The 14358-nt window shown below is 38.6% G+C and overlaps 1 protein-coding gene across 1 annotated transcript in view; it reads left to right on the plus strand.

The window, feature by feature from the left end:
- The window catches only part of LOC144704466 (protein ENHANCED DOWNY MILDEW 2-like), a 61291-nt gene extending 56898 nt beyond the window's left edge, over positions 1–4393 (plus strand). Inside the window, exons 14-18 of the mRNA XM_078576908.1 lie at positions 2365–2475; positions 2564–2635; positions 2730–2836; positions 2916–2979; positions 3055–4393. Of these exons, the coding sequence (XP_078433034.1) occupies positions 2365–2475; positions 2564–2635; positions 2730–2836; positions 2916–2979; positions 3055–4164 (1464 nt within the window). The 3' untranslated portion in view covers positions 4165–4393. The remainder of the gene's footprint in view (positions 1–2364; positions 2476–2563; positions 2636–2729; positions 2837–2915; positions 2980–3054) is intronic.
- Positions 4394–14358: the final 9965 nt, after the last annotated feature.

Genomic DNA, 14358 nt, shown 5'->3' on the forward strand with positions numbered 1-14358 from the left:
AGGGGATATGGGATTCAATGGGTCAACTGATGATCTGGTTGAGGCCTTGGTCGGCTATTGGGAGTTCTCATTTCCATAGAATGTTGCAAAGTGATTAGTGGAAGTGTAATAGAGTCTGTAACCCTTCATCGTAGATGAATAACCCACGAATATATTACATTTGACTGAGGGGGAGTATCAAAGACGCGAGGAAGAAAATGAGTTTTCAATTTTACTTAAGGGAACCAGTTGGATAATTTCTTCAGAAGGCTATCATAAGCTAGGGTACTTGGTGAGATCAAGTTAATCAGATGGGTACACATTAGGATAACCTCTCACAAGAAGAAATTGGAGATGTCTCTCTGGAGTCGCATTGTCCTTGAAGGAGACAATTTCCAGTCCACCTCTCAGCATGCCCATTTTGTTGTCGTGTGCTCATGCTTGACGATTTTTGAATGATACCCACTGGTCCAAGTAATGTTGGTACTTTCTCCCCATGGATGATCCACAGAGGATTCTATCTTACCGCAAGTTAGGCATCTGGTGTCCAAAAGTGTATTGTCTATCCAACCCATCCAGTGTCTGCCACTCCATCCTTTGTGCCACATCAGCATTTGCATACCACGTCTGCATCTTCATGATGAATGATCGATTTCATGGTCATCCATCACATGTCAGTCTCCATATGCCATGTCAACCTCCATATGCCACGTCAGCCTCTGCATGCACATCAGTCTGTCTGCTACATGCGCATCCATCTGCCGCATGAGCCTCCATATGCCATGTCAAGCATTGTACGCCAAATAAGACTCAGCGGCACATGTCAGCATCCATATGCCAAATCATTGTCTGTGTGCTACATCATCATCCATGCCACTTGTGCACCCATTCCATGTCAGCGTTTGTGCCACTTCACCATAGTGTCATCATCGTCTCTGCCAGGTCATCATCAGGACGGCCATCATTCATCAAAATTCAGAGATGCATTGCCTGCGGTTGCACCATTTATCATTTCCTTATTGCCATCCATGGTGATTCAGGGCATACTTAACCACCTAATTTGGGTGTCTTCAGTTGTTTTGTTCTTCCTTGTGAATTCGCTTCTTCAGCGGATTTGATTGGCGCTTTATCCCCATGGCATGCTTACGGCGCTTGATGGGACTTCTGTACAGTTCATGGCATCAGCTCTTCACCATTGATGGCCGCCTTTGATGATCAGCATATTATTTTATCGACATCTCTCCATCAGCCATGTGGAGTGTCTTCCTTTATTATTGTCTGCCTTTATTGCTAGTTCATTCATATGGAAAGCCCATTCTTCAGCTTGTGGTGAGTGCTGAAGATAAGGATTTTATGGAATTTATATTCCACCTCCCTACTCCCCATTGAGTAAGAACCCTCAGTTTAAAATGATTTTGCCTTATTCAGTTTCTACTGCTCGTCCCTCGCCAACTTCCAGGGCAGCAGGGCTCCTGCTGCCTGCTCTCTCACCATATCTATCTATTTCGTTTCCACATGCTCTATCCAAGTCCACAATTCAAATTAGGGTTCATACATGTGGACCAATATTGACGGGCCAATAAAAGTAACCCAAACTTGGCCACTGTTAAAAATACGTAAAGGAAAGAAAGTGGCTAGTGATCCAGTTCTTCCCATTGAGCCTCCAGCTTCCCATTGACCCACCAGCTCATAGATCCTCTGTTCTTTTTTTTTAGAAATTTTGTGAATTTGTCCCCATATTTCTTTTCTCTTCAAGAAAAGGAAATTGTGAAAGAAGTCTTGAGCCATGCTTTCAAAAAGTCATCCCTTGATTTTAGCATCCCACTGATGTTGCCACTCTAATTCAGTTTTTGATGTACAGTCCATATTTTTTTTAAACGAATCGCTCATAAATGTCAGTTAGAGGTATTGCCCTCATTTCTATGATGATTTCATGCAAGATATTTATGTCGTTCGTCCGGCATACTTTATGTTCAAAATCTGTGACCTTCTCGCACACTGGAGGACTTGAGACCAATGATCTTTGTTCTTATTCTTCTCGCTTCAATGTTTATCTTTATCGAGAATCTTTGATGTTTACCTTTTTGCTTTTTATCCAATTCCCATTCGGCATTTCACATGCAGGATTTGATGTAAATTTTTTGTGCCTCTTTGCTTTGCGCAATATTTTCTCTTCTAAGATGTCATTCACGATTTACTTCATAAAAGGGCAGTATTTTACTAAGCACATCTTTTTATCCAACACTCCGTTTGACTAGCTCGTGGGGAATAACTTGAAACTTTGAATATTTAATTATTAATATCACTATTAACCCAGATACCCTCTTTGTTAAAATTTGTGGTGTGTGAAGTATATACTTCCCTGATGGGTTGTAGTTTTAACAGATCGTTGACTTCTGCTGTGGCGCAAATGACTTCAGCCTGCTGATGAAAGAGAAGCTGGATGCCAAGAGGAAGAGATGTTCTTTTAAAAACTATGATCTCTTGACACCCAAGGTTATTTTTCCAGCCACTTAGCAAACCACAAAGCTACGCTTATGTTGCGGCAAGGAGTTTACAACGTTATTTGTTTTTTCTTCTGCAGAACGACTTCAACTTTGAAAAGAGAGACTGGATGAAAGTCCACCCTAGAGAGCTACCCACTGGTCACCAGCTGGTACTTTCATACTCGCATGTTCTTCTAACGGAATAACATAATTAAAAATTATTATGCAGTAATTATTACTCCATGACCTTGCATTGGAAAACAGATCATGGGGCTCAATCCTCCTTTCAGTCATGCAAACAAGTTCATAGACAAGGCTCTGGAGTTTAAGCCCAAGCTCATCATTCTCATAGCCCCAACAAAGACTAAACGGCAGGCTTCTCTTCTCCGACTTCTCTCTTCTTCTTGTTGAAGGTCAAAGTGGCTTACATTATCATATTTTTTATTCCAGGCTAGATCAAAAGTCAGAAAAGTATGATCTCATATGGGAAGACAATGTCATCGTCTCCAGAAAGGTACCTTGTTTCTTCAAGCCCTAGTATTTTTCTTCAATCCTAGCTTATTGATCTCATTCCTGGATCTGTTTCCAGTCTTTCTACTTCCCTGGGTCCATTGATAGCATGGGCGAGCAAATAGACCAATGGAATGTGAATGCGCCTTCTCTTGCGCTTTGGAGCCGTCGTGACTGGACTCCCATCCACAAGGCCATTGCTGAAGAGCAGAACCACCTTTTTAAAAATCCCGAGAGCACTCAACCCAATCCCATGACTGCATACCCTCTTAGTCCTTCTGAATCTTCACTGAATAGAATGGAAACCAGCTTGCCCTCGGAGGAACAACCAATCGCCAATGATGATATCTTCTCTGACAAGGACATGTCACCTCCTCGTGAAATGGGCTACCCAGGCCATCGACTTTCTGCTGGCCTTTCTGGACACAATTCCTTTGGAACGGATGTGGCTGGATACCCAACTACTGACCAGGAAAAACAGGCAAGCTCATATCTCCCATACAGGAGGAACCGTCAGTCCTCACATTACAATGAGCAGAGACCTTTACAGCCAGGCAATGATCCAACGGCCAGCTGCCCAGTGATGTACTACATTAATCAACCAAGCTCAAGTCCCTGGCATAGCAACAAGCACAGAACATTACAGCCAGATTTTGAGCCAATTGCCAGCCGCTCAAATACTCAACATGACAATGAAGCAAGCTTATTCACGTGGGTCAGGGGGGTTGAGCCAATGGCCAGTTTGCCAGCTAGTTTTGACTTGAATGAACCGTGTTCATACACCCGACTGAGAAGGCATGATGTCAGGGGTGGACCTTTAAATCAAGGGCCTGAGCCAATCTGTGGATTCCCTGGTAATTTCCGAGGTAATAATGCGAGATTTTACACCTTATTCAGTGGACATGGCAGCCAACAGCCAGTGTTAGAGCGAGATCCTAGGTCAATGGTCAGATACCCAGATATATACCATGAGAATCAAGCAAGGTCAAATGATGTGCGCATGCACAGATCAATAGAGTGGGGCTATAAGCCGATGGTTGTCTGGCCAGTCGCTGACCATGCTTGGCTTGAGGAGGGTAGGCATGGCTGGCAGGAGGCACAGCAGAGAAGACCTTTGGATCCAGGCAATGATAGAACTTCCATGCCCCCAAACCACGACACTAATTCAAATGGTTGGCTTGTAGAATGATGGCAGTCATCAGTATGCTAGTGATGATGGTGGTCAGGTATCGGTTTGCTTCCCATTTTTTGTGGCCTGCAAGATCAGATCCTTCCCCTTGATATTTCTTTCACATGAGTTACGGTGAGATTCCTTTTTTGTGGGGAAGTTAATTGATATGTCAGGCCATTTTTGTGGAAGTAAATTGTATAGAGTTCATTTGAAATTAAATATATATCAATCTGAGTTGCAGTTTTTATTTTTTGTTTAAAGGAGATTTGAATAGAGAGTTTCTTAATTTTGTTTAAAGCTTGAGTTTCTTAATTTTTTAACTCAGATAGTATCCCTAAGAAAACCACTACAGATTTATATATTCTCAAGATTTCAACAGGAATGTGACTAGTCTCCTTCCTCTCGAACAAAATATTAACTCATTTTGGTTCCAGTGGTATCTGTCATACCATCTAACTGAATAGCAAGTAAAGGTACTTAAGTGATATGGACGTGACAATTAAGACTATCATATGCATCTGTAAACCATATAAAATTAAAATTTGGAAAAATATTTAAGTTCATTATTTAGTTTCAGAACGACAAAGATTTGTTGTCCAGAAAACTTTTTATTAATTTTTAAAACCAGTAATAATCTCTGCCTTGTAGGCTCTGTCCAATAATATTTAAAAAGACGACTATAAATAATATGAACATTATGATACAGAGCACAATGTTCATCATTTATTTGTATACCTGTTAAAATGTGAAATTCAAAATGAAAAAGATATACATCCATAAAAAGTATTACATAAAAAAAAACTGGCAAGTTAGCAACAAAAAGTTGATTCTACTTAATTAAAATTGATCCCAATTTGAAGATGCCCAGAAAGCTGTGAAAATACAGTTAAGTTAATCAAACTTCCATTTTATGAAAAAGCTAAAGATTAAAGAGTGAAAAAGAAAATTTTTTACCGAGTTGAATGTTCTAGATTGTGATGCACCTTCATAATACAACTCCATATCATGCTTCTCAGTTGAAACAAGAGTAGGAAAAGCACGATGTGAACTAGTAGCACAAGTGAGAGATAAATCTATTTTTATAATTGAATGCTTTGGAAATCAATTTTTTACATTTTGTTGCAACCACATCAAGGTTTCATTTAGAGCTTGGAGCATTGGTATGTACTTCTGAAGTTCATCCTTAGCTAAAGTGATCAGGCAACTGCCTTCTAGAAAATCAGTGCAATGCTCTTTCTAATTGATGGTGCACATTTGTCATCCATCGTGACCTCATTGATTAGGTTCTAAGATCTGCATTTTTATCCTGGCCCCCCATTTGTTGTGGAATCCATCTCTGATATCACCAAAAAGTCATTAAATAGATCCAATAGTCCTCAATTATCTCAAGGTACAACTGGCTCGAACTAAATCTTGATGGAAATATTTGTGGCCAGCAAGCCAATCACAATTTTCCTATTTCGTTCGTTATTTATGAATACAATATATATCATAGGATGTGTGATGATTCTGATGAAGTTCATGATTGCATCATCTGACTTAGTGAATTAGAATGAGGACATAAATCGATATTATTAGTCTTCAAGTATATGTTCTAAATATTGATATTCAAATGAAATAAGAGAAGGACAGTGAAATACTCTGATATAATAACATTATCTTGCAACACTCATATGATGACTATGGTTGAACCAACGGAGACTCTAATGACAGATAGGGAGTTTCTTTATCACAAAGAGTTTATTGAACTGATCCTTATGAGTTCCTGAATGTCAATATGTCATACTTTCAATCAGGTTGATTCATATCATGATTGTGCAAGTGTTTCTTTGACTTGAGACACTAAAGACATCTTTTTGACAAACGAGTGTACATTAAATATTACCTATGAGTTCTTATTCATAGAATTCCAAATTATCTTAGCTCGGGTGTAGTAAGAAGTTTAAGAAGATGATTGAGTATTCAAAATGATATGATTTGCCCTACGTATAAGAGGAGACATATCAAGGAAGATGATGTAATGAAGTCTTTTGTCAAAGTAGTGGAATATCAAATAAGAGTTCTCCTACAATTTTTTAATGCACCATTACTAATTTGGATGCCCAATTAGGGTTTCCAAATTAACCATAATCTTATTCCATCTATACATAAATAATAACCTAGGAAAAAAATGTTCAATGAATGAGTCAATACATTCATTTACACCTTCTAAAGAATGAGGTGTAGCTTGGCATCCCAGAGGTTGGAAATCCAGTCTATCAATTGGATAAAATTCCTTTGACTAAATATCTCTATAATGATTTATATAATGAAACTAGAAGGCCTAGAAAGATTATTGGGACACTAGATTCATAAAATAAACTGATACATCAGTGGAGAGGATCACACGAAAATCATCTTTTGGAAAGCAAAACATATGCTTAAAGTTTAGGGATTTTTATGAAAAATCTAACTGAGTGAAAATAAGAGAATACCCTTCGTCTCCCTTCTCCCCTTTTCTTCTCTCCATTCCTAAATTGATGGGGAGGCTGGAATGAGCAATGCCAGAGTGATAATAGGTATCATCAAGATGAAGGATTAGATTTGACATGCTAGAGATTTTGTGGTTACATCTAGAAGAAAGACACAAACAATTCAACATGTCTCATACAAGAAACTAAGAAATCATGGATCTGAATCATGCCAAGGTCATTTGATCATTGGTTTTAGTGTTGTTATTATTTTATTCACAGCCTTGTGTTGCATGAATCATTTAACTTGTGTCTCAGTCAAGACCTTGGAACATTGGCCTTGTAGTTGGAGATGTTCTCCCACATGGCTTTGTAGGTGGCCTTGATTGTTGCTCATTTCCACATTGTGAGAAATAAAATAATGTGAAAAGGTGTCCTTCATTGATAAGCAAATAGAGCTCCTCTAGCTGGGTACAACATTTGAAATAGATCCTTTTATTTTATGCTTTAATAGCTTCAATAATTTGATCCTAATTAGCTCAATTTCAAAATCACCCCACGTGAGACACTTCAAGCTTTGTCACTCCAATGGGGGTGAGGTCTGGAGGGATATCTATAGATTTTAGGCTTTTATCTATGATGAGTTTTTTAGTGTCCATCAAACACATTATGCGGATTTTTTTTTCAAAAGAAAGGTTTACTTGTATAAATGTGATTATCATTGCTACTGTTGAACGTATTTTCTAGATTACATCATTTATGGTAATATGAGTAATGCATGAGAAATAAATTATGAGTGACAAGCATTTAAGTAATGGCAGGTAGGTTACATGAACATTGTTCACTAGCTTTATTGAATAATCTAAAAGTCCAAAAAAAGCTTTACTAATAAGTTACCATGTATTTCTCATTTGGTTGCGTGTCAATCTTCTTTATGGACGAGGCAAATTTCTTAAGCTCCTTTTTTCATTTACCTACCAAGTTGTTATTCCCAATAAGCACGATGTCTTCTTGCTGGTCTAGGCATCAATAATTAAATAGACTTCCAACATTCCATAGAACTATTGTGAGCTTTTGCTTCTAGTTGTGGTTAGAAATGGCTACGACTGCAAAAGTTCTCCTCAAACAAGGGCTCTTCTTCTTTTGTCATGCAAAATAACATAAAACATGACTGGTTTGGAAGGTACATGAAGTTTGTTAATACCTCATGGTTCTCACAAATGAGATGCAAAGAAAGAAGTATCACATCATTTATGATTCGACCAACATATCAATGATTTATTTTTGTGCACCAAATTTTGAATTACATTATATGTCCCATTTCTCCTTCTGTTTGACAACGTTAGGGTGCTACTGTTCAGATAACAAAGACGAAGGTGGATGTCTGATATTGATATTGTTATCTTTTTTGTTCAGATTCCGTTCGTTATCCACATTATTGTAGTTGTTATCCGTTTGTTATTCAATATTGACTAACAATAAAGGGTAAAGAAGTTTTCCATTTTATATCCATCATTGCATCCGTAGTCTGTTTGCATTCATAAACTATTTAATTTCTACTATTTCGATAGCCAATATCATGAAAAGATAACAGATATTGGAATGACCGCCAAGCAATCATTTGAGGGAGTAGAGGAAGGCGACGATGGCATATTATCTTGACGATGGTGGGTTCGCAACGGGTGGCAGCACATTTGAGGCAATGGAGGCCTCATGGAAGTCTGTTTGCCTGTCTCAACAGCGGGAACAGTGGCAGCTGGCTCTCCAGTGGTGGCCTCTCTTGAGGACGGTGGGCTCGCGACAGGTGATAGACCCAAACTGTGGCATGTAAACATACACATTTTAAAGTCATTTTGGGATCATTTCATGTGTATTACCTTCAACTTTACAAGAATTTGTGTCTCATGCATTAAATAGAGCAATTGATAAAATAATGTATTTTTACATAATTTAAAAGTCCAAGAATTTCTTAGTAAACTATGTTTTAAACACTGTTAATTATTATGAGATGAATGTCTATTTAGTATGCTATCTATGTTGTTGCATGGTTGAAATCAAGGTTGAAGAAGAAATGAAAGAGACGAGAAGAAAAAGGAAGAAATTGTATACATATATGTACAAGAATAAAATAAAATAAAAAATGTGTTAGTAGCCATTTAAAGGGGGAAGAGATGGCGGCACTCAAGCCAGTCGCCAGCCAGCGAGCGCACAACGCTCAAGCCGGCCAGCAGCCGCCAAGCACCACAGCGCACCAGCAGCCCAACAACCTGTTTACTTATACCGCACACAGAGGGCCAAAGAGGCCCAAGGAGAAGTCCGCACACTCTATAGAGGGAAGTCATTTATTTTCAATGCATAGTAGATCGCAAAGTTTTATAGAATAATATATTATAAAACTTTACAATATGGGATTATATCACATTCTTTCTTTCACTCTGTGTTGGGCCGAACCGAGAAGCAACACAATCAATCTCGACCCAATGGACCGTGACCTCAAGAAATATAAAAAGAAACCTTGACCGGGCTTTGAACCGACCTGGCCCGAAGCCCATGTCATTTTGGGATTTTTTTTAATAGGCGGATATGATCTCAGCTGTTTGATCTTCTTAAAGAAGATCGGACGTTGAGATCTGCTCCATATTATTTAACTTGTTCTGTTATTTTTCAGGCGTTCTGATTGGCTGTGATTGATAGCGGCGCCAATTGTAGAGAGAATTGGAGCATGGGCGTCTGATAGGGCGGTTGACGGGGCAGGCTGATGTGGATGAGGGGTGCACAATATTAATCAAGGTTCATGGCTGCAATTTAATCGCAGTCGTTGGACCTAGATGAAGGGAATCCTACGGCCAAGGCCAGTTCCATCCATCCTTGCCCTTTGCCATTGATGCCACCGGCCAGACGGTAGTTTTCAGTTGGCGGAGGGGACAGCTAGGCCATAGATGGACTAAGAGGTCCCCCAGGGCCATCCCCCTCCATCAACAGCGCTGGGAGGCAACTGTCAAGCCGTTAAAGGGGGCCGAAGGTCCCTAATTCCAATATCTTGTCCATCCCTCTCAACGGTGGCAGAGATCACATCCGCCAATAGGGAGAGCTGGAGGGGTGCGACAACCCTCCGACTACTCTTGGGGCTCCAGACGACGCTAGAGGAGGTCTAGAGCAGCCTAGATTAGCACCAAGAAGGAGGAGAGGAGCAAGGGAGACTGCACACTAAAGCTAGGCAGCGGCGATCGATGGCGTCGCCCTTTCTCCTCGAATCAGGGTGGCTCAAGTTCTTTATGACTTTCTTTAGTTGATTTCTATGTGTTAATATACTCAAGATGCTTGATTTGTATTCAAGATTTGAGATTGGTCGAGGTTTTCTAGGAAATTTGGTATAGTAATTTCATTTTTGTATTCCATTCAACAGCTTCTGTGTTTGAGGAATACTTATTGATTCATATAAGTTTCTCTTTTATCAACCTTATAGAAATCTAAATCTGTACATATATATATCCATTTTCTCATATCTCAACCTCTCAAAGGCATTCCGTCGAACACCTCTGGGGTGTTGAAAAAATTACCTCTATTCCTCCCTATTTTTTACAATAAAAATCATATAAAAATATATTAGAAACAAATATCCCTCTTATCCCGACCTTTTTTGGGCATTTTATCAAACACCTCAAGGGTTTTCGACAGAGCTACTCCTTAAACCTTGTAAATAAATTATAAAAAATATAAAAACATATTCAAATAGATATATTGAATATATCATAAATATTATACCAATATAAATCATATTCTTCTACTATAAATACATATTTACTCCCTAATTACCTTTAGTAACCTCTTAATCTTCTATTAATCTCTCTCTATACCTATCGAGTTACTTAATTATACAATAATTAGATAATTAGGTTCTCCCTAGCTATCTAAATCTTAAATTCTTAGCATATATTACTTCTCTAGCTTACGTATCTACACTTACGTAAATAATCTTTTCCTGTCTATCAACTTTCTACTTACATTCTTCTTCTTCTTCTTTACTCTTATTAAAATGATTAATCTTATTAAGTAACTCCTTACTTCTCACATCTTATCATCTAAGATCCTTATTCTTCACTGCCTTTATAAATATCATCCTTAACTATATCATATAATATCTAACTTCTTTACTATTTATAATATCTATAAATATATATAATTCATATCTGATATTCTCTCTATATCTAACTCTCTCGTTTACTTAACTTTTCATCACTTACTAACTAATTATTTCTTCTAATACTTACTATCCTTATTATTATTGTGTATTATCTAATAACTCAATTATTAAATACATCTCTAATGGCTAGTTCCTGTGGAGATGACCTTACTTTATCTATACGTTTGAGTGAGTATATATATTTTATCAAATTTATTTGATTTTAGGTAAATTAAGTTACGACGACAGTGAAAAAAATAACACACAATTCGCCTTCATCAGCAAGAGCCTTCGCATTTATGGCAGCGGCAGCCTCTCGGCAGTCTATTTGCCTCTCTCAACAGCAACAATGATGACGCCAGACTCTCAATGGCGGCCTCTCTCAACGACGGCAAACTCTCAGCAGCAGCAGACTTTTGCAGTGGCAGACTCTCGAAGGAGACATATTAGTGGCAGCGGTGGTGGACTCTCGGGAGTGGCGGTCTCTTTGTGGTAGTGTATTAGTGGCAGACTCTCTTGGTGACAAGGAGGCCTCTCTGTGCCAGCGTATTAGTGGCAGTGGGGGAAGACTCTCGCTAGTGGGGGCCTCCCTGGGCGGCATATTATTGGCAATGACAGTGGACTCTCGGCGACGGCAATGGTGCCAAAAACACCACAGTAGTTGCAAACATATTGCAGAAGCAACGGCGGCTAAGGGCAACGACAGTTTAGAATCCCCAATTTTCAGGTACCCTCTAATACCATGATGAAGTATGAGTATTTCCTTCCTAATTATGAAGCATTTCCTTTCTAATTATGAAGCATTCCTTTCTAATTATAAAGCTTTCCCTTTAAATATATATATGTTGTTTTATGTTAAATTTTCCTGATATCACCTTGTATTAATAAATTCCAACTGTGGCCTGATATCACCATGTGTTATGTCTCTGATTATTAATCACATTATATGTTTAGCTTTCATTCTTCACTTCAACGGTTGTCACGTCAACAACGAAGAGTGCATTACCGCACATAGCGGTGGAGGAAGTTGCACGAGACAAGGCATGAGATGTTTCAAAACTCCAAAGATGTTCAAAAAGGTCCCCAATACTTAAATACTTTACACTAATTAGAGATTACATTTATGAGTGTGAAATTTGATGTGCCAAGAATGTGATAAAAATCGTCCAAGTGAGGCATCTATTAGACAGAAGTACATGTGTCTTTTGGGGACACTTCAAATTTATCCACCCTAAAGAACATGGTGTGTTAAAGGGTGATGCTACCACACAACGTTATTCGGAGGAGTCTTGGATGATGGTACATCTGGACTCTTAAGGGTAGGCAACCATTAGGGGGGGTCATACAATTGAGGAAACAAAGGACGTCAATAGTAGCCTTTTTTGTCGCACTAATTTACCCTGGTGTTGGGTGGACACCAACATGTGGAAGGAAACATGGTAATATGCAACATAAAATGACGTGTACCTGATTAACACACATGTCCTCAAGCCATGGACGATGAAATTATTTGACAGCATGAAGGTGGAGATCAAGCGGATGTTATTTGACGTTGACCGGGTATTGATCACAAATGATGGGTGGACGACAAAGAATGATTGTGGCCTATTAGGAATAACCGTTCACTGGATTGATTAGAAGTTTAATGAGTGTATCCTCTCAATACGAGAGCTATGTGAGAAGCATGATGGGTAGACTATGGTTGCAATCCTCCTAGAGGTATTAGAAGAATTCAGCCTGGACACAAAGAATACCCTCCATTATCACATTAAAGTTAGCGGAACAATAACTTATTTATAATGTTTCAGTTACAAGTAACAAAATAATGATGGTCGCACTTGGACAAAAACCTAGTGATCAAAACATCAGTTTCTCTGTTAGAGAAACCGTTCAATGCATCCCACACACATTGAATCTTGTAGTTCAATCTGCACTTAAGAGTTTTGATATTCCTACACAGCACCCATAGTGGAGGTGGAGAGCGATGTGACAAAAATGGTTGACTTGTATGATAGTGCTTGTGAGTTGGAGGATGGCCAAGATGATGTAGACTCATCTTGTCAAAAAACTAATTCCTTGGGCGAGGCGGTGACAAAGGTCAGGACATTGGCTCGCACCATTTGTCAAACTACAAATTGACAATTGTATTGTGCGGACCTTTTTAGGATGCAATCGATGAAGCCAAAGTCACAGATACTTGGCTGCCCGACATGGTGGAGTAGCACTCAAGATATGCTTGAGGAAGCTATTGCAAAGCGAGATGTATTCGATGTAGGTACCCCTTCTTCACATCAGTTGGGAAGCAGACAAATATATCTCATGAAGTGTAGGAGCTAATCAAGGAGTTTGGAACAATGATGTTGTCCTTGCTTCTTTCCTTCTTGACTCATTTTGCATGGGCATGATGTTTGATGAGGCAACCTACTCGAGGGCTGTGGCATATATAAGAGCTATATTCCCAGTTGTACATGACACGAGGCAGCTGAGATTTAAACCCCAAAAATACTAATTAAATGTAGCCAATCATTTGCAAAAGAATAACTAAGGCATCACAATTTACAATGTCATTATTACTCAGTCAATGCTTAGTTTGTCAATATGTACTGTGTGGCATGAGATCCACCATTTAATTATTAAAACCAATGATAACCATGATGTGGCCCAATGAAAAAATGTTCTTATTTTTCACGCAATAAATGCAGGTGGAAGAATAATGAAAATTTTGAATAGAAAATTTGAAATCCTTTTTTGCATTAATGACACGCAATGCCCGATACAGATCATAATATGTGCCACGCTCTGAGGTGTTAATCAGGTATATTATTTAAATCAATTAACGGTTCATGATTGCTTTGCTTTTAGATCTCAGGACAAGTGGTGGCACATGATTCAATGGTGAAGAAAACAAGAAAAGGGCGATGACAGATCAGAAAACAATTTTTATCTGGCTGGTGCCCTCATGGAGGAGAGAGAAGATACATCTAATGGTGGAGATAAGCCATTATAAAATGGCAATATCTGGAGATCTAACCATCAGATTGGGTCCAAAATTTGAGGGTAGGTTTGTCTTTTCACCCTCCTTACATCCCTACAGTTGTATTATAAACAAACGATGGGAAGAGGAAGAAAAGCACCGAGGAAGCTCTCCCCAACCTTGTTGGCCAGGAACGACATAGCAGCTTCTTATGGAGTAAAAAATCCTTGATTCTTAGGGGATGAGTTTCTTATTCATCTTTGAATTCTTTCTTGAATGTTTCAAAAATCCCAAGGCATGGGTGAAATATACATGCCCTTGGAGGTTTTTGAATGGTGAAAATCACTGCAATTTCATTCCAGTTCCCGATTAAAATACAAAACATGATCCCATAGTATTTCTCATACAAAAACAGTTCCAGATTAACAGTAGATCCAACTCAATCTTCATTTACGACCCAATTTCCTTCAATTTTCTCTACTTTCTTTTTCTAGATTACTCTTTCTACTATATATCTAATTGATTTACAATTCAATTGCATATCTACTCTATCTTTCCTTGAAATTTCACTAAAAAGCATTTATCTTAACCATAAATTTTAAATT

This window comes from Wolffia australiana, chromosome 1 (genome assembly GCF_029677425.1).
Source record: "Wolffia australiana isolate 7733 chromosome 1, ASM2967742v1".
Classification (NCBI taxonomy): domain Eukaryota; kingdom Viridiplantae; phylum Streptophyta; class Magnoliopsida; order Alismatales; family Araceae; genus Wolffia; species Wolffia australiana.